The sequence below is a fragment of the Balaenoptera physalus genome, assembly GCF_965194825.1.
Source record: "Balaenoptera physalus genome assembly, chromosome: 13".
Taxonomy (NCBI): domain Eukaryota; kingdom Metazoa; phylum Chordata; class Mammalia; order Artiodactyla; family Balaenopteridae; genus Balaenoptera; species Balaenoptera physalus.
This window is the reverse complement of record NC_138892.1, coordinates 38905839-38926740: the sequence shown is the minus strand read 5'-3', so window position 1 is coordinate 38926740 and position 20902 is coordinate 38905839. Positions and strand designations below refer to the sequence as shown.

Here is a 20902-nt window from a genome sequence, read left to right as displayed (position 1 = left end):
TTAAGAACAGGCTAGATAAGTAGAGATTGGTCATTTGGTAGAGTGAAGTTGTATTAGTTTTGTATTGCTGTGTCATGAGTTATCACAAACTTAGTGACTTAAAACAACACCCATTTATTAGAGCACAGCTCTGTAGGTCAGCATCTGGGTGTGCTGTGCCTGGATTCTCTACTCAGCGTCTCACGAGGTCAAATCAAGTTATCCATGGGCTGTGTTCTCATGTGGAGTACAGGTCCTCGTCCAAGCTCACATGGTTGCAGCAGAATTCAGTTTCTTACAGTTGTAGGACTGAGATCCCCAATTCCTGGTTGGCTTTTAGCCAAGGGCTGTCCTCAGCTCCTAGGGATGTCCTGGTGGCCCCTTCCTTCTTCATAGCCAGCAGTGGAGAAAGGTTTGCGCATTGAATCTAATCTCTTGCTTAGAATACTTAACTTCCTCTTTTGTAACTACCCAAAGAAGACTCTCTGCTTTTAAAGGACTCGTTATAAAATCAGGCCCACTGGATTATCTCTCCCTATTTTAAAGTAAACTGATTTGGATTCTTAATTACAGCTGCAAAATTTATTTTTGCATGGGCACCTATCAGTGTTTGGTTGAAAAACTGGAAGAAGGTGTAGGTACCAAAATTCTTGGGGGACATCTGCCTCCATAAAGGTCAGACATAACAAGACAGGTTGACCAAGATCATCTCTAAGTTTCTTCAAATTCTGATTCTGTGATCTTCTGATTCATTTGCCTGTTCTATGGATTCTACCACCAAAATAGATCTAAAAGTTCACCTCTTTCCTATTGCTATCATTTTATTTCTTCTTTGCTGAACAAATCAAACGTTCTATGAATTTGTCCCTTTTCCTATTTGCAGTTATCAGACTGGACTTGATAAAATGTACTATTGAACATCTCATTCTGTCACCTTGATAGCTTTCCATTGCCTGAGAAGCTATCTATAATCCTGTGCCATAGTATGTCCTCAGACTATTTCTCTTTGTTATTGCCAGTGTCAATTATAAGCTATAAACTTGACTTAGATCACATTACCCCCCTCTTCTTGAATCTCTACCTTTACAATTAGTGAAATCTCCTCTCACGTGCAACCTTTTCTCTTAACACTTTTCTTGAACCCCCAAATCAGTCATATTTCTCTGCTTTGTGTTAGAATATTTTGAAAATGTGTCTTATCTCCAAGAGGTCTGAATTCAAAGTTAGTGGCTGAGGGATTTCAATAAATTATGGAAATTCTACTTTTTAGTCAATTCTAAAACTTCTTCCTCTATAAAGGTAATTGTTCCTTAAAATAACTGTTTCTCTCATTGCTCTTACGCATGACTAAAGATAGTGTGTTGTAAGTCATATTACAAGTGTTCTGTTTGTAGAGCTACCTTTTTAAAGGTTACTGTTCAATTAAATACAGTAAGATTTGATGATAAATATTAGTATTTGAAAGCAGAGTAATTGAATGTGATCACATGGCTTTAAGTAATTTACTACTTGTTTTCCATTGCATTAGACTTTCTCTTTTCCAGGTTTAGGCAAATTTACAAGCAATAGGTCTGTAGATAGTTCAGTAAAAAATTAAGAGGAAATCCAAATTTTTAACTCAAGTCCAGATCTCCCTACAGAACTCCAGACTCATGCATCCATCTATTATTTGACATCTCCTTCTGGGTATCTGTTAGGCATTTCAAAGTTAACATGCTCAAAATAAATTCTTAATCTTACTTGCCAAAGCTTACTTCTTTCACAGTCATCCCCTTCTTGGTTAAGTGACTTCATCTTTCTGTTTGCTCAACCCGAAGACCTTAAAGCTTTCTTCTACTCCTTTCTTTCTCTTATACCTGACATGTCACACAGCAGCAAATCCTGTCGGCTCTCCTGCAAATTATATTCAGAATCTGAATACTTGCTTTCATTTCTGCTCCTGCAGTCCTGCTCCACGCCATCCTGATCTCTTGTGTTGACGTTGCAATAGCCTAATTACTCTCCCTGTTTTCATCCTTCTCTCCCTTGTCTAGTCTCAACACAGTAGCTAGAGTGAAAACATACTTCAGAGCCTGTAACTCCTGCTCAAGTGAAAGTCTTAAAGTTCTACAATGTCGTATATAATCAAGCCTTCAGTGTTTCTTCTCAGACCTCACCTCCTACTAGCCACGCTGGCCTCTTTTTTATTCTTCAAATATACCAGGCATGATTCCATCATAGGGCCTGTAATCATGCATTTCCCTCTGCTGGGAATGTTCTTCCTCCAAATAGTCACATGGTTAGTTTCCCCACCTTCATCAGGAACTTCATGTCTCCTAATCAGTCAGGCTTTCTTTCTGACTACTCCGTTTAAAATTTCATTATCCTTGGAACTCTTTCTCCTTTTTCCCTTTTTTTATGTTTTTCCATAACACTAATCATCATCCAAAATACTGTATATAATACTTATTTATACTTGTGTTGTATATAAACCTCTGGAATGTAAATTACACCAGGGTAGGGACTTTTGTCTATTTTGTTCATTGTATTCCCAGCACCTACAGTAGTACTTGGCATAAATTAGATGCTCATTAGGTATTTATTGAAATCTGAATTAATATGATATGTTTAGGAATGAATGACTTTTTTACGAATGAATTTTCTAACTCATTTATTAATTTTCTTATCTTTACTGCACATATTAACATATAGTTTTTATGAATTGTGTAATTTTCATACAAGTCATTGTTATCAGTCTCCCTATCTCAGCCTTCTGAGAAAAGGTCCTTGCACATATACAAGGACAGACATGAAAAAAGTGCCCATGTCACTTAATTCATTGTTCTTTTATATTTCTAAGCATAACACACTTATATTATTATACTTGTCTAATAAGTGACTGTTTCTTGAAAACAAGACATAAGCCTATGTATCTTGATTTCCTAACACCAGCCTCAGAGCCTGACACACGGTATGAATATAGGAAACCAGTGGTTAATATGAAATCTAATAAATGACTCCAAGTAGGACCATGTGATTGTAGGTGATATACAGATACCTTATTCTGTGTATTAATGTCAGTGTGCTTGATGATGTTCTAGAAAGGGTTATACTAATTTTAAATATGTGCAAGATAAAATAAAAATTAACTAATTGTATACATTATTAACTCATTTAATAATCTTATTTATTTAAATTATTTTATAATCAACATCTACTATATATAAGATGTGTTTGTGTCTATCTAGTCATTTAAATATAAGAACGTCTTTCTCGGGAACTGAATATTAAAAACTCAGACCATTCCTCGGAAAATACATAGGATTATATGAGCATGCAATTTTTCTTTGTACCAGTGCTTATATAAGGAACCAAAGTAAGTTTTTATAAGTAACTTGTGAGTGAATTTGGGAGCAAAATTAGGAATAAAAACATCACAATTGTTTTGTCCCCTAACCCTTTGAACCATTGCTCTGTGAAGCATCACCTTAAGTTTCTGCTCATTAAATGCGGGGATATTAATCTAAGGGCAGTTGTAATAAGAGATGACCACTACATGCATAGTAAAGAAATATTTGTAAATCCCATTTCTCCCTCCTGTTCACACAATGTTTGGTAATTCCAACTGTTTTCCATTTTTTTCCCTTCAACTTTTAGTTCCCAGCACTCCCACAAATATTGCTTTTTCTAATGTTCAGTCAACTAGTGCAACATTGACATGGATGAGACCTGACACTATCTTTGGCTACTTTCAAAATTATAAGATTACCACTCAACTTCGGGCTCAAAAATGCAAAGAATGGGAATCTGAAGAATGTGTTGAATATCAAAAAATTCAATACCTCTACGAAGCTGACCTAACTGAAGAGACAGTATATGATTTAAAGAAATTTAGATGGTATAGATTCCAAGTGGCTGCCAGCACCAATGCCGGCTATGGCGATGCTTCAAATTGGATATCTACACAAACCCTGCCTGGTCGTAAGTATTGTTCTGTATGTGTATATATACTTTTGCATTCAAGAAAAAGCTCTTTAAATGTTTTTCCATAGAAATCATTCAAAATATAGGTAAAGATTGCTCTTGTAACTTTAGTTTTATATTTGAAAATTAACTGGTTGCCCTAATTGCTTAAACAACATCATTAACCATAATAGCATTTATTTTTTCTTAATTGAATCCCGATGGGAAATTCAATTTCAGTCATTATTAGGGCTTTTCTCAAACTCCCAGAGTTGTACCAAGGTCCTAGAGTCTTATATTGCAACAAAAAGCATTATGATCCTCTAAGTGGTCTGTCATTAGGCTATACTGATAGCCATCAAGTACCCTTTGTCTATGCCTACATTTCCCCCTCGTATCTGGAAGCTCTGCTGCTTTTATGCCAGGCTTTACCACGTTTTCAGTGACTTTAGGCTTACACACACACACATAGAGTTTCAGTGATAAATAGATGCTGTTGTAGACCTTTATAAATAGTGAAATAAACTTTGATCTAGAGGCTTTATTTTTAGGTTGCCAGATGTGTATCTTGTTACTATTCCCCGGAGTACCTGGCATAATGTTTGTATAGTAAATGTTCAATGAGTGTTTGTTAATGCAATTCAACAGTTGAGACAGAATCCAGACAACTCAGCCTTCAACACAGTTGTCCAGCCTCTCTTCTTTGTGGCTCTTGGACTCTTGATTTCTGTGAGATCTGCTCTTCTGGTTTTTCTCTTACCTCCCTGATAGCTCTTTCTCAGTCTCTTTTGCTTATTCCCTCTCTCTCTCTCTCATTTTTTAAATCTAAGTGTTGGAGTGTTCAGAGATAACATACTTGGCCCTTTTCTTTTTTTTTTTCTTTTTCATTGGCCCTTTTCTTTATCAACACACAACCCCTATGAGATCTTACCTTAAGTGACCTTATCCTGTCCTACGGCTTTAAAGTCTACTTACATAGTGATTATTCTCAAGTATCTATTTCCAGTTCTGATTGCTCCCTGGAACCCAATCAGTATATTTACCTGATGAACTGACATCATTGGGCAGGTGTGTCTAATATCCTCTCACAATTAACGTGGTCTAAACACTAAGCCTTCTCATCGTCCAAATGCAGAAAATGAAAATTTAGGCAGTGTTCTTTTCCTCTTCTACTCTGCCAATGATTTATTTCAACCATGCTATCTAAACACATCCCTCCATTTGCATTACCAGCATATTAGTCCTATCCTTCATTACTGCTACCACTGCGTTAACCTGACCTTCTTAGCTTTCATGCTGATCTTTTTAAATGTAAATCAGATGATGTCACTTCCTTGTTTAAAGCCTTTCAGTGAATTTCCATTGCTCTTGGAATAAAATTTAAATTTCTTAACATGATTAACAAAGCCCTATGTGACTTGGCTCTTACCTAACACTCTAACCTCATCCATCATCATTTTCCCACTTACCATTATCCTCCACTCATACTGGATATTTTTTGTGTTGTTTGAACACACTAAAGTACTAGAACTTGGCCCTGTTCGTTTGGATTGGAATGTTTTTCCACGTCTATCTTTGCATGAGCAGCTTTTTATAATGTATACTTCTACTTGAATGATTCCTGCTAAGCATGAATTTCCCTGACCACCCAATCTAAAAGAGCCATGCATTTTTTTTCTAGAATATCATCTTATCTTAATGAAAATTTATAATTACCTGATCATTTTTTATTTATATGTATTTGCTTATTTTTAGAAGGTGTCTTGACCATTGTTGTTTCCTTATTGCCTAGAATGGTGCCTGGCAACAGTAGGCACTCCATAAATATTTCCTGAACGAGTTAAACTTGATTAAATAAGCTAAAATGGGGGAGGCAGAATGAACTGTTTTCCAGTGCAGGGGATAGAGAGGATGATAGTGCCATAACAAAGGAAAGGAAAATATGGAAAAATCAAATCCAGGTTGCATTTAGTCAGTAATTATGGTTATTTTGAGCCTGTTAGCTTTGAGAAGAAATAACTATGATAATCTAATTGACTAGAAAACAGAAAGAAACAGATGCTTAGAGATTAGAACATAGGTAAAGTTCGGAATTTTAGTTGCTTCAGCTAGTAAGAATAACCAAAATGACAAGTGATAGAAAAATGGGACACTGAATGAATGAATACGTGTTAAAGTCCCAGGGACAACTCGAAGTTACCTGAAGACATCAGTCAGGTACCATAATGAATGAAGCAGGCTGATGTAAGGCGATTGAGAGTGGTGGAAACCTTGGCAGATTAACAGAACACGCTGTCTACAGGGGCAACCACTACTCACCTCTTTCTGATTACTGTCTTATAGAGAAGTCATGCTATTAGGACTTAGAATGTTTTCAAAGAAATAGGAAAGTTAGATTTCTTAATGTGAAAATACTTAATTTCTTGCTGTAACAAGTTTTTAAAATTTAAGAACATTTAGTTTTTCAAGCCAAACATGTCAGTAGCCCACATCTGGCCTGTGGGCAGCTAATTGGTTACCTTTGATTAAAATAGACCATATGCCTGTGCCTCTGCTGCCACTAAGGGCTCCCATCCTACTCCTCATGAGCCTCTCACTCGGACAGTAGCTGCTTCTGCCTGCTACAGTGAGCCAGGAATTAGAATTTCCAAATGTATCATTTCCTCAAGTACTCGAGACTGGATGGTGGAAGATGTTCAATTAGCATAAAACAACATATAACCTGACCAATTCAAAAGCTGGTAAATGAAACTGGGAAGTTGGATTTTTAAAGAATCCCCCATTCTTATTCTGAAAATTTGGGAGTCTTTCCACTTGAATGTCATTGCTTACCCCCCCACCCCCCGAGTCCCTCCACTTCCGACCCCACTTTAAGGTCTATGACCCACTCACTAGAGTTTGGTCATTTTCAATTCCCTACTACTCCACTTTGCTTATTCTGGTTTAAAAGAATAATGGTAGAATATTTCAAATATTTCACAATCAGTGTGAGCTTTTTTAAAAATAAATAGCATTATTTTTCTAGTTTTATTAGGATGTGTTCCTTTGCCATCGGTGGTTAGTTGGTTGATTTGTTAGTTCTTGATGGAATGGAGAGGATAATCTTGGCTTCTTTTTCACCCCACCTCCCAGATCTTTACTTGATGACTAATTGAAAGAGTGCCTTCATATGGAGTACCAGTTTGACTTTTATCTGGTACTTTTCTTCTCTCTCGGTCTGGTATCTCACTGCCACAATTTGATTTCTCCATCAGAGAGTACTTGGGTGTGAAAAAAATTTATCAGTAGTTAAGTAGATTTTCTATGCTACTTCTCTTCCCTTTTATTGTTCTTTATCCTTAAGGACTAATTTTCTACTCTGTTCTTTATCAATAAGATAGAAAAGGGGGTACATGGAAAGTTGCCTTTCTACCACTGTGATTAAGAGAGAAAAGTGAAAAGATTTATATATTTCAGAATTTGTGACAACAGACTTATTATTTTTCTTGGCATTCTCAAACTTATTAGCTTTTCAGCTGAGTATTCATATGGGGGTGGTAATAATAAATTAATTTTGAAAGTTATGAGAATGAGTTGGTCACTCTTCATTTAGTCTCAGAAATGAAGGGGACATTTTTCTAATGATAAATATATTTGAATTTCATAAATGTATGGTAAAAAAGTTTTATTTATTAAGCCAAGGAGAGGTACTCTGAGGTGGCATTTGATATGAAAGACAGAAAGACACTACATATATTATTGCAAGACAATATATATAGTGAACTACTAACATACTGTATAAGAATATGAGAAATAAGAACAGTCAAGCAACAAAAATCTTGAAGAGTAGTAATGTTTTTAAGATTAAAAGCAAGTAATGCTTAGATGTTGATTCTACATACCAAAGATGAAAAGCATTACAGACATTTTGCAAACATAAAAAGTAATCTGGATGAAGAAATTTAATAAGATTTTTTATGTCATTGATTCCAAAAAAGTGTTATGTTGTTTTATAATATAAGAAAATAAAACAATGAAAATGAATGATTCCTCTGAATTATGGAAAACACTAAACAACAATATAACTTAGTATAAAATCACTATTTCAGATCTGTGCATGTTACTCTAATAGCATCAAGTTGTGCCCAAGCACTTATTCCCAGAACTTCTTATCAAAACCTGGAGCTTCTTTGATAAGGAGCTAGCAATTGATAGCTAGTCTGAGGTCAGATTATTCAACATTTGAATAGCTCAAATAAGAAGACCACCCAGTTGGAATAATATATATTATAAGATGTTCTAAAATGACTTGTAGAATAAGAAAATATGTTGTATTAACTCCCTCTGAGCTCATAAAGAAGAGCACTCAAATTGAAGATGCGGGGAGCAAAGTTGGAATGCAAGCTGAGAATTACATTGGGTTACTTTCTGAATCTAGATCTGCCACTGTACACTGGAGTGAATAAAAGAAACAACATTCGGCCAACTCAAGCTAACATTTCTTTCTCCCACATACTCTGATCTAGATAATTGAAACCAAATTGTTTTTCTGCTTAAATCATCTGTATAATAGCCATTACTCTCTACTTCATTCTAAGTGTGCAGAGATACAAACATAAGCACAGAAATTACAAATGGCAGAAATATTTAACTTGAAACATTAAAGTCTTATAGCTTATTTTACTCATCTCTTATTTTTCTGATTATCCTTATACTCAAAAGCAATTTGAGTTGTGTGGGGGGGAGGAATGCAGAATGGAAGCTGTTAAATATCTCTGTGGTGCACAATAGGTACTTATAATGCTGAGGGAATGTACAACTTTAAAAGAGTGTGGATGTGAAATTTAGTATGGAGTGAAATGGGACTCTCATAATGTGCATCTCCTATAGACCACCAGGACTGGAAGACAGCAAGAAAGGAAAATTCCTGGGGTAACACTTAGGTTGTGAAAACCACGGGATACCATACTCATGAGGAATTTTAACTACCCAAACATCTGTTAGGTTAAAAAAAATTCAGCAAAACATGCCTCATCAAAGAAGCTTCCAAGGAATGCAACTTTATGATTTAAAAAGAAGAAAAACCAAATAGAGGGCAAAGCACTCCATAACATTTTAAAAAATGAGACATTGTTGATGAGTTACTATATATTCAATTATTTTTCTTCATATATTCTAAATGGTATAATGCACTTATAATGTGGTGAATGCTATCATAACAGAGGTAGATATTCTCCTTTCTATAAAGAAGCAATTATATAATGATAAGAAGAGATGTTAGCCATAAATAAATAGGAAAATATAATTCATGACATGAGGAAGCCCATTTGGTGGCAGTGGGTTTTTAGAATAGGCTCTATCCTGGTGCCAGTAAAGGAAGTGAATATAATTTATTCTAGACATGATGGTTGTACTTCTGCAAAATTAATTATATGCTGTTGAAAGTCTTCTAAGTTAGTTGCCTAAGACTCCCAAATGTGTAATTCAAGATGACATCTCTCTGTCTTCTAGACCTGTAGATTGAAGTTACTGGTATGACCACTTAGGTTTCCACAGACATCTCAAACCCCGTATTACCACTGTTCCTGCCCCACTGCAAGCCTCCTCCTACCTGTGTGTTCCCTGTTTCAGTGTATTGTACCATTGTTCGTCTGATTGCTCAAGCCAGCAATCTAGGAATCATTCTTAATTCTTTTTAGCCTTTCCCACCCCCAAGTCCATACCTAGCTCCTACTGACTTTCCCTTCTAAATATTTCTTGAATTTGTTTATGTTTCTCTGTTAAGGCTCCCTAAATTCAGACGTCTCCTAGATTATTACAAAAGATATCTAAATGGTCTTTCTGTTCCCATTTTCTCTACCCTCCACCTGAACCTAGTTTTTGAATTCACTTATCTATTATTCCTCTGCTTAAAATCTGATAGTTTTCTATTTTCCTGTTGTGTAAAAAATTACATTTTTAGTATGCTCTATATGGTTACTTATGATTTTTGTTTATATTCCCCATACGTACTTTGCTCTTTCTCCTTTGTGCTCCAGAGAAAGAGCAAAGTATGTGTGTTCTTTCTTACTGGTCTTTCTTACTGTCCTTTCTGTCCTCTTTTGGAGACCAACTGCCTCTTCTTTGCAAAGGAGACCAAATACCTCCTTTGCAAAGCCTTCTATAAATTCCTCTTTCCACTCCCACCTTCCAAAAATTGTTTCTAAATACTGAACGTATTACATCATAATTGTTTATCTCTCTCTCTTGTTGAGCTCCTTACAGGCAGAGATGACAGGTGATCATGTCTTATGTATGTTTCTATTCTTCATGCCTATTCAATATCTAAGACTAATGAATATGGCATTTGGACTCAAGGAAGACATTTGACTTTAATTGGAAAGTATTTCAATGTCAAAATTCTCCATATTGCAAAAATGTTCATACAAATTTTCTTCAGATTTTCTTTCTGACTATAGCTTGTCTTTCAAATATTTGCATGGTGATTGTCAAAATTAAAATTCTCCTGGTCAGTTTCCATTCATGTTTGGCATGTTCAGCTTCTTTTATTTCACAAAACCAGTTTTTTATTTTATTTTATGTATTTATGTATTTATTTATTGGTTGGTTGGTTGGAAAGGAAAGATTGCTTTATTCAGGAGAACAGCAACCTGGGGAGAAGGCAGACTCATATCCAAGAACCACTCCCAAGATTCTGCTTGACCATGAAAGTTTTTAAAGGGAGAAGGGGAAGTTAATCGCAGTTAATCATTTGGGGAGGGGGGTCAGAGTCTTTTATCTTCCACTGTGTGCAGATTTTCTTCTGATTGGTTGGTGGTGAGGTAACAGGGTGTTGCTCCAGGAATCATACTCTGCCTGAAGTTACCATCTTCCACCTGGGTGGGGACCTTAGTTTGATTTTAGATGCTATCACTTCCTAGGTAGTCTCCCAACCAGGTGTTAGTGCCCAAAAAGTTGTCGCAAAGAAACGGCACAGGAGATGTCCCCAACGGTGTTGACAATGAGCAGGAGTTGGTCTAGCTGGTCTCAGGACTTAATGGAGCTCAGGTTCTTGATGTCGCATCGCAGAAAGAATTCAGTGAGAGACAAAGTGATAGGTAAGAAGTGGATTTATTTAGAGAGAAACACACTCGGCAGAGTGTGGGCCATCTCGGAAGGTGAAAAAGGCCCAGTCTATTTTATATTGTTGATTTTTTTTCTTTTTCATTAATTAACATAAGTATGAATTACTGCATATAGAAAAGAAATATGCTCATAATAAATTGAGGAGGATTTCAAACAATGAAAGAAAATAATAAATGCCTATTTCAGAGTGGATTGAAGCTTTAACAGTATCGAAATGATTAACTGAGATAATAAACTGTGATTGATAGCCCATGAAGAAAACAAAGGAGACCAATGTATAAATTTGGGTTGCTAAGTATGATTACAAAGAGAGGATATTTGCATGAAATCATAATTTAAAGAACATAATAGTAAGCATATAAAATTGTTTATTACAGCATTCAACTGTATACTTAAAAGAGCTTTTGCCAGGTTATTAAACAGTTTTCCATAATATAAATAAAAATATTTTGAAATCCTATTACATAAGCACGTAGAATGTGTTTTTCAGCAAAATCACTAAAAATCAAAGGATAAGAATGATCACTATATTATTTTTTAAATCATCAATATTATAGAAAGCCTGTTTTTTTTTTCTTTAATCTTACATGCTTTTATTGCCCTTATCGGGGTTTCTTTCAGTTTATTTGGATTTTTGTGAGCTGAACCATTCAAGGTGCATGAAAAGACATAAGTGTGCCTCTAGAAAGCCTGGTTATTAAAAGGATAAAAGAAGAAAAAATCTTTCTCCCAATAATAGCTAGCTGTATTTTATCTTTTAAAAATTCAATGAATTCTCCCACTTTCTCATCTCAAACTTCAAATCTCATGTTGAATTGAATTGATTTTGACTTTTCTGAGAATTTTCTTTCTCTTGGTTCAGAAAGAAGTGTGAAGTACATTTAATTCTTTGTGATTTCTGGTCATTAACCTCAGTTCAGGCCTGCCTCAGTATTAGGCCCTAGGCCAACAAATTTTCAGCCCTGTTTTCTTCTGCATTTATTAAGGAAGAAGGGAGAACTCTGATTTGACTATGGAAAACTCCCATTTCTGAAAAAACCATAGGATTGCTATGTCTGGTAGTTGAAGGCACTTTTTGGTTGGGCCCAGTACCTGAGCTGAGACTCCTTGGCTGGATAGTTAAGAATAATGACAGAAATAGCTAAGCTTACCAGGTGTTTATTATGTGCTGGTACTATTCTAAGAACTTTACACACATTGATTCATTCATGAACCTCATTCATTTCTAGGTTAGAGCCTGTGCTCTTAGATCTTGACAAAGACTTAGGCAAAGCCTCATGGTGGTATGAAAGTACTAAGAAATGGAAGGGTGCTAAGTAGTATACAAAGAGAAGATAGGTGAAACCCTAATTTAAAGGAAATAACAGAATGCATGTAAAATTAAACTATTTAATAAAGCATTCAACTCTATTTTTAAAAGAATTTTTTATTGAAGTATAGTTGGTTTACAACATTGTGTTAATTTCTGCTGTACAGCAAAGTGATTCAGTTGTATATACATTCTTTTTTTATATTCTTTTCCATTATGATTTATAATAGGATATTGAATATAGTTCTCTGTGCTATACAGTAGGACCTTGTTGTTTATCCATTCCATATATAATAGCTTATAACCCCAACCTCCCACTCAGTCCCTCCCCCAACCCCCTCCCCCTTGGCTTGTGGTTACAAGTCTATTCTCTATGTCCATGAGTCTGCTTCTGTTTCATAGATAGATTCATTTGTGTCATATTTTAGATTCCATATATAAGTGATATCATATGGTATTTGTCTTTATTTATGATTTAGTTAACTTAGTATGATAATCTCTACTTGCATCCGTGTTGCTGCAAATGGCATTATTTCATTCTTTTTTATGGCTGAGTAGTATTCCATTGTATATATGTACCACATCTTCTTTATCTATTCATCTGTCAGTGGACATTTAGGTTGTTTCCATGTCTTGGCTGTTGTGAACAGTGCTGCTGTGAACATAAGGGTGCAGGTATCTTTTTGAATTAGAGTTTTGTCTGGATATATGCCAGGAGTGGGAGTGCTGGATCATATGGTAATTCTGTTTTTTGTTTCCTGAGGAAACTCCATACTGTTTTCCACAGTTGCTGTAACAACTTACATTCCCACTAACAGTGTAGGAAGTTTCCCTTTTCTCCACATCCTCTCCAGCATTTGTTATTTGTAGAGTTTTTAATGATGGCCATTCTGACTGGTGTGAGGTGGTACCTCACTGTAGTTTCGATTTGCATTTCTCTAATAATTAGTGATGTTGAGCATCTTTTCATGTGCCTGTTGGCCATTTGTATTTCTTCTTTGGAGAAATGTCTATATAGATCTTCTGCCCATTTTTCAATTGGGTTGTTTTTTTGTTGTTGAGTTGTATAAGCTGTTTGTATGTTTTGGAAATTAAGCCCTTGTCAGTCACATCATTTGCAAATATTTTCTCCCATTCTGTAGGTTATCTTTTTGTTTTGTTTACGGTTTCCTTTGCTGTGCAAAAGCTTGTAAGTTTGATTAGGTGAACTCTATATTTAATTTCAAAAAAAACCAAAACCAAAAAACTTTTGCCAGGTTGTTAAGCAAGTTTTCCAGAATATAAATAAAAATAGAAATCCCCATTTGCATGAACAAGTGGAATGTCTTTTTCAGCAAAGCACTGAAAACCAAACAGTTAAAGGAAATTTAAAGGATAATCAGTATGTCGCATTATTAGCTTTGAAAACTGAGACTAAGAAAGACCTGGAGATATTGTACAAGCTTCTGGTACATGATCCAACCATCTCCATTCCCAAACAAATTAAATGGGACTTGCCCTAACACACATAACCTCTAACTACACATTTAGTTTCTCTTCTCTTTAATTATACCCTTGATAGTTATTTTACCCTGATTATACCTGCATACAATGCATGGGAGAATGAAGTAGCAACATTTATCCCAGCCCTAACACTTTGTTATGGTGATGGCCTTATCTGAATTATTCCAGGTTGCTCCTACACATAGCTTCAAGGTACCATAGAAATGATGATGTTCTTATGTTCTTATGGAACATGATGGCCTGTTATTACTCTAGAAACTTTGGGAATGAGAGGGAGTGATGGTAGGGAGAAACCTCTTCATTGTTTATTCAGAATTAAAATACATGAAAGGCACACGGAGACCAGTGTGTGGAGTGTCTGTTAGCTGGATGCAAGTTTCCATGTTTATCACCAGCTCCCAAGCCCTCCACCACTAACTACATTCCCAGTCTTCACAGAAACAGTAATCCCCCTTTCTAACCTTGTTACCAATAGTTCTAATCATTGGTACCTGATCTGAAGAGCAGTGCCACTGCTTTTTCCAATAGTACGTTGATGTTACAGAGCAGTGGCTCTTAAACTTGTACCACGAGCATTAGAATCATCAGGAGGGCTTGTTAAAACATGGAGTGCTAGGCCCTACCCAGGTCTTCTGATTCAGTAAGTCAGGGGTGTGATCTCAGAATTTGCTTTTCTAACAACTTCCCAGGTAATATTGATGCTGCTGGTTTGAAGACCACATTTTTGAGAACCACTGTTGTAGAAAGTTGTTTTATGAACATAGTGCTATTCTAGAAAAAGTTGTATTATCTGATCCTAAAAGCAGTGGAACTGATATGAGAATATTTTCATTCTTACCTGGCATGGCTAATATTGGAAGTGAGAGTTTTTTGGTATTTTGTATTTTTTTCCACCTAAGCTAACCTGAAATGACTCAGAAAATTACTCATTCAGCATCAAAGAAAATGGTCATACAATGAAGTCTAATACTGTGGGCATCCATGAATCATTCTCAGTACTCATCAAACAGTCTAATAGGTCAGATTCTTATGCTTGTAGTATTTGCCCTTTGTGCTACTATCTTGCTGTTGGGAAATCTAACTGTAAAACAAAATTAAAATCTTGTAAAAGGGTAGGAAATATTTCATACACCAACAGTAGTATCTCATGCTGGGCAGTGAAATCACTGGGCTCTAGGGAAACATTCAACACCAGTGAAGGATAGCCAGTTAGTGCAGTATTGTAACCAGTGGGATGTGTCCTGAGATGCTCTTGGCCTCCATCAATATGGTCAATCTAATTGCTGAACTTCTTCAGGGCCCTTGATGCCCTGAATTGTTTAAGATGTAAGGAATCCACCCAAACCACCCAGCCAATTAGATTTTGTTTAGTCCTGAGAGACATCTAAAACTTAAAGCAAATTCCTTCAGGTATGGTGAATCTAAGGCAACTCACAGTCCTAGAGGCTGTTAATACTTGTATAAGCTGAGAAAGAATGGGAGTCCTTCATTTAGTGATGACAGTAGATAGGAATCTGATGGTCCAGTGTACCAAATCCTGAAACTAAAATACCCTGAAGGGGGAAGGACCTTTAAATAAACTTGAAATGAACTTAAATTCAAATAGATGTGAAGACAATCTAAATCATACATGTGTACAAAGCTCAAGGTTTTTTGTCTTGTGAGTTGCTGTCAAGTCATTTATTTATTTATGTTTATTCTTTAGGAAGGTCACTACAGCATGCACTAAAAACCAGAGTATTTTCTACAACATTTTTCATCATTAAATAAAATTTACAGGGATCTGCAGAAGGCAGAGTTTCTAATAACTCTTTGAATGTGCTTATTCTGAAAGTATAGTATTAGACACACCAAAATTTGATGGTTCTTAATCAAAGTGTCATAGACTTGGGGGCATTCAAACTTTTATATGTACTAGGCATAATGATGGTCTATCCAGACTCACCTTTCAGCTAACACACTTAGCATGGGGACACAGATGGATGGGAAAGATGACCCTGACCCACATAAGACCCACATTCCTGTGCAAGGATAGAAGCATGATAATCAGGAAATGATGGTTGTTAGTTACAGAAAATGCATTATTGTGAAAACCAGGGGAAAAGTGCTTATGAGAGGAAGTGATTGGATTATGGGGAATGAGAGAATAAGGATAGATCATTCCTACTGAGTAAATTGCTGTGATTTATAAGAGAAAGTGTATAGTGATATCTTGGCCTACTACTGACTAGATTCATTTCACAAACAATCCTAAATCAGAATGTGACAGTTTATGGAGAGACAAACAAAGTCTCCCAAAGATGCTTATATATTACTAAGCTTTTAAACTGGCATATTTTCAATTCCCCATACCTTTACTGCTTTATGCTTCCTTTATTTTGATTGTTGACATTCATAATTGTAATTTTGTATCCCCCCTTATGTAACTCTAATAATAGTTTACTACACACTGGAATAAAAGAAAACAATAATACTGAATTATTTTATTATGCATTTTTGGAATTTTGATAAATTCCAAGAGAAAATTGCATAAAAGAAACTTGAAAATGTTATTTGCTTAAAAGTACACTATAATATTTGGACAGTATTAAAATAATTAGATACTATTTTATAGTATACTTTGAGCATTTGGTGTTCTAAATATTTCTCTTAAAATATCCGTGAGTTAATCAAATGTTTATCTTTCATTGCTCTACACAGATGAAATATATATTCAGTTATATATTATGTGCATATAATATATTCATATCAGTTTAGTTAGGTATGTGTTTACTTTTTTTATTTCAAATTTAGGAGTTCTTATTCCATCATATTATAATTCTTCAAGAATATAGATTAATATAATATGTTCTAAGAGAAATATTTCATAAAGGATTTAACACGGGAACACTTGCATAACAAAACAGGCAATTTTATCAAGTATACTGGAAAATGCAAATGTTATTAAGAGTGATTGTTTCTTAAAAAAGAAAGAAAAAAAACACTTTAGGAAAGTTCAAGAATTAAAGCACAGCTCAGCGAGGGGCTAAATACTTTGCCTTTTTATAATGATTGATTAGTGCATAGAACTTAAAATATTTAGTAGTTCAAGTGGTTAGTATGTACCATGAATGATCTTTGAATGTCATTTTTCTGTCAGCTCTGCTTGGGGTAGCAGACACTCCCTGATGAGGGCTTTGATTGCTGGTATTAAAGGAATGATTGCAGGGTTGACATTTTACTGTGAAAGACGAGAAGTTGAAGCAAGGCATCATACTGCTTTCTGAGCTGGTCTACAGACATGTTTGCAAGACTAGCTGAGGTTTTCCTTGGGAAATGGTTTTGGATCTGTCCTCATTTGAGACCCCCAAAGATTCAGACTACAGAGCAGAGAAGACACAGACATAGAAGAATATTTCCAGAAAATATTTGTAAAAACAAGCTACCATCAACCTAGTCACAGAAAAATCTCATCGGCTTTCTTATCACAGAAAATTCTCAGTAAGCTGTCCATGTTATCTGGGCAACAGTAATGCACCGCCTTGCCTGCCTGCTAGAATGAGTTAGGTTTAAAAGTGTAATCCCGACAGCCATCGAGTTTGTATATGTTACAGAGGTATAAGAATAACGTTCTGGAGATAATCTGTCCTCTTTTGATGTAATGAATTTTGGCCCATCTTCTTGGTATGAGTTAGATACCAAGCACCAAAATCTATAGAGGCTCCTTCTAATTCATTATATTAGTTTATTAAACGATGGCGTTTGTCTTTTTTGTCTATGACAGCAGTTCTTAAAAGACCTTAGCCATGGCATTAAAGGCCCTACACAATCTGGCCTCATTTCCTGTCTGACTCACATTCTGACTTACTTGGCTCCAGCCTCACTGGAGTCCCTGTTATTCCTAGAACACACCAGGCACAGTCCTGTCTCAGGGCCTTTGCACTGGCCATTCTCCCCCCTGTGACACTCCTTCTTCAAACATTCCCATGCTCCCACACCTCCTTCAAATCTTTGTTTAAATGTCATCTGTTTAGAGAGGCATAGCCTGACCACCATATTTTTTAAAATAGTAACTCTTATCCACATTCCCATCCCAATTACCCTGCTTCATTTTTTTGTCATGGTACATATCACTTCCTAACATAGTATATCATTTATTTGTATGTTATATATTAATTTATATAAATTTTTATAATATACTTATATATTATTTGTCTCCCTCCACTGAAATAGTGGTTCCATGATCTTTGTATCTTTGGTTTTCTTCTCTATTCCCAGCACCTCAAAAATGCCTGCCTTGAGTAGGTGTTCAATAAACAGTTACTGAGTGAAGAAGAGTGGATACATACTAGAAGCTCTATATGGATAGGTCCACAGCTACCTTGATCACTTCTATAAGCTTGGTGTCTTCCCAGTCCCTGGCACATAGAAGATGCTCAATACATATTGGTTGGATAAATGCATAAATTTCACCTAAAAGCCAACAGAACATTTTGGTAGAAATAAAGGAAAAGGTAGGCTAAAATATTTTCCTGTCTCATACTACTTGAAACGTGCAGCCTGTCAGAAAATTCTTCCTCTCCACAATGGTCCATACAGAGCTAGAAGGCAGGTTTTTCAAAAACATTAATAAAGGATAAATAATTACAATATTAATCAATAGCCACCTTAATAAAGCTTTACTTAGCTTCTAGCCCATCCCCTTTTACAGAGTCAAAGGCAGGAGACAGGCCATTGAAACCCACAAAACATCTTACATTTTTCAGAGCGATTTCTCCATGAGGAAAGTATATAATGATGATCAGTAATGGTGTACCTAATCCTGAAGCCTATCCACTCCTTATTTCTAAGGAATATCCAGCTTGGGAAGGAAAGAGAGTTGCCACTTTTGAATATGGAGTGCATTATTCTGTGAGGGCATCCAAAAACAATTATGCTGGTGGCAGGAGACCTCCTATAGCTCTCATTTGTTATGTGTACAGTTATCTAAATGAATTATGCTACAATTTGAGGCAGTTTTCCTAAATCTAGGATCCCAAAGTTAGAATAAGACTGAAGATCTCAGGACATGCAGGGTGTGTTTAAGTGCTGAGAGTCCATGATCTCTCTACATTAGTCACCAGAGAAATCATGTGCCTAATTCTGTCATTATTATTAACACCTCTCAGCTTATCACACCTCTGAATCCAGGAGCATCCCCCCCTCACTCTCTCCCCTGGATGCCATATAGACTGGATCTCTGAGTCAATGTTCAGAGTATTGCACAAAGTTCAGAAAAGGTACAAGTAGGAAGGATATGTTTGTCACCCCAAAAGCATTTTCCCACAGAAACTTTCTTATACATATTTCCTAGAGTCCTCTATAGTAACATTTGAGTACTTCTTTAAATTATTTCAATGCTGCTATTAAAAAATACTTTTATGGGCTGAGCTGGGCTCCCAAATTCCAAAACATATAATATCATCTCTCTTGGAAATGTTCTAAGTACCAATAACTCATTCATAGTTCAAAGATTGTCACTACTATTAGCATCTTAAACAGCTACCTGGTGTTGAAATAAAACTTTTGTCTTTCTTCAGAGCCTGTGACTCACTTGAACCAGATATACTTGCCATATTTATACTATCCCAATTTGTAAGGAATTATCTGAAAATTTTAAAAAACCCTTCTCCATCTTGGTCCTGTCTCCCTGGTTCTAGGCTCATCTTTCCAATTGCCAGGCAGGCATCTGAATCCTTGTGAGTATCTCGGACTTAATGAGTACAGACCAAATTTATCATCTCCTGCCATAGTCTTATCCCTACCAAAACTAGTGTCTGTTCCTGAACGTGCTGTTGTTGTGAATTCTAGCAATATTCTCCCTGTATTAATACATGAGTTAGCTTTTACTACATCCTCTATTTCACATCTCATCTGCCCTTAAGTACTTTTTATTAGATTTTCTAAGGGCTCTGGGATTCATCTCCTCCTATCTCTACCTACTGTCACTCTTCTACTTTTGGGTCTCATCAGATCTCACCTGGCTTTTTGGAAATAGCCTATCTGGACTCATTGCTTCAGAGCACATATCTTTTTCATAGCTGCATCAGATTTCTTCCTAAATCATTAGAAAAATACTTCCCTTTTCAGAACTTTCAGTGGCATCCCATTGTTTAAAGATAATCGAGTGCTCCCTAACTTAGTTCCCAAATGACTGCTTGAGGCTTGTTCCCTACCCTATCCCTCCATTAATGCTGGTCTTTCTGTGATATCTCTATTCCTTAAATTTAGGGATTCTGATTTTTTTTTTTTGTACCATGCATTCCTTGGACAGTCTGGTGAAGTGTGTGGACCCCTTCCTAGAGTTATATTTTTCAATTATAAAATAATAAGCATAAGCATAAGATTAACAAGCATAAGAAAGCCATTCTGCAGAAATAATATTCTGCCTGTGGATCCCATTGTTTATATCTTTGTGGCTTTGCTTATGACCTTCTTAGCAAAGAAGTGCCCCCAAACTTGCCCTTTTGATTATTGAAATCCTTCTCATGTTTCAAAGTCTATTCAATCCCCAGCTCCTCTCTGCAACTTTACCTTGACTCCCTGCCCAACTGTACTCACCACTTTGTCTTTGCCCTCTCATAGTAGATTATTTGTATTTCTAATTAGTTCTTATCTTTACTTTGCCCTTTGTTATAATATTTTGTATTAATTTACAAAAAGGGCCAAACACTAAACTAATGGGCTACTTTCACACATTTTGTGTTCGCAGTTCTTTCTAAAACACTGTGAAATATGCATATGAAGAGGAAACTGAGGTCCAGAAATTTTATTGTCTGACCAAGATCATACAACTTGTTGCTGTTATAAATTTGAGGAAATGAATATTTTCTCTTCTTCTTTACCCCTTCTCAGGATCTAAGGAATGATATTGTTCAGTAATGTTTGTTCATGTGGATTTAAAAATCACAAATGCTGGGAAATACTCATCTCCCAATATTTAATATCCCTGGAATTGATGAGGGGCCGTGCTAGGACAGGGATGTGTAAACAGTGTTTCTAGGTCAATGTCTATGTCAAAGTAACTGTGACTAAATCCTTCTTAAC

The 20902-nt window shown here is 35.8% G+C and overlaps 1 protein-coding gene across 4 annotated transcripts in view; it reads left to right on the top strand.

The window, feature by feature from the left end:
• Nucleotides 1-20902, top strand: part of PTPRQ (protein tyrosine phosphatase receptor type Q) — a 285457-nt gene that overhangs the window by 185534 nt on the left and 79021 nt on the right. For all 4 annotated transcript variants that reach the window (XM_082418813.1, XM_082418812.1, XM_082418810.1 and 1 more), the window contains one exon: nt 3616-3939. In XM_082418813.1, the coding sequence (XP_082274939.1) occupies nt 3616-3939 (324 nt within the window). The remainder of the gene's footprint in view (nt 1-3615; nt 3940-20902) is intronic.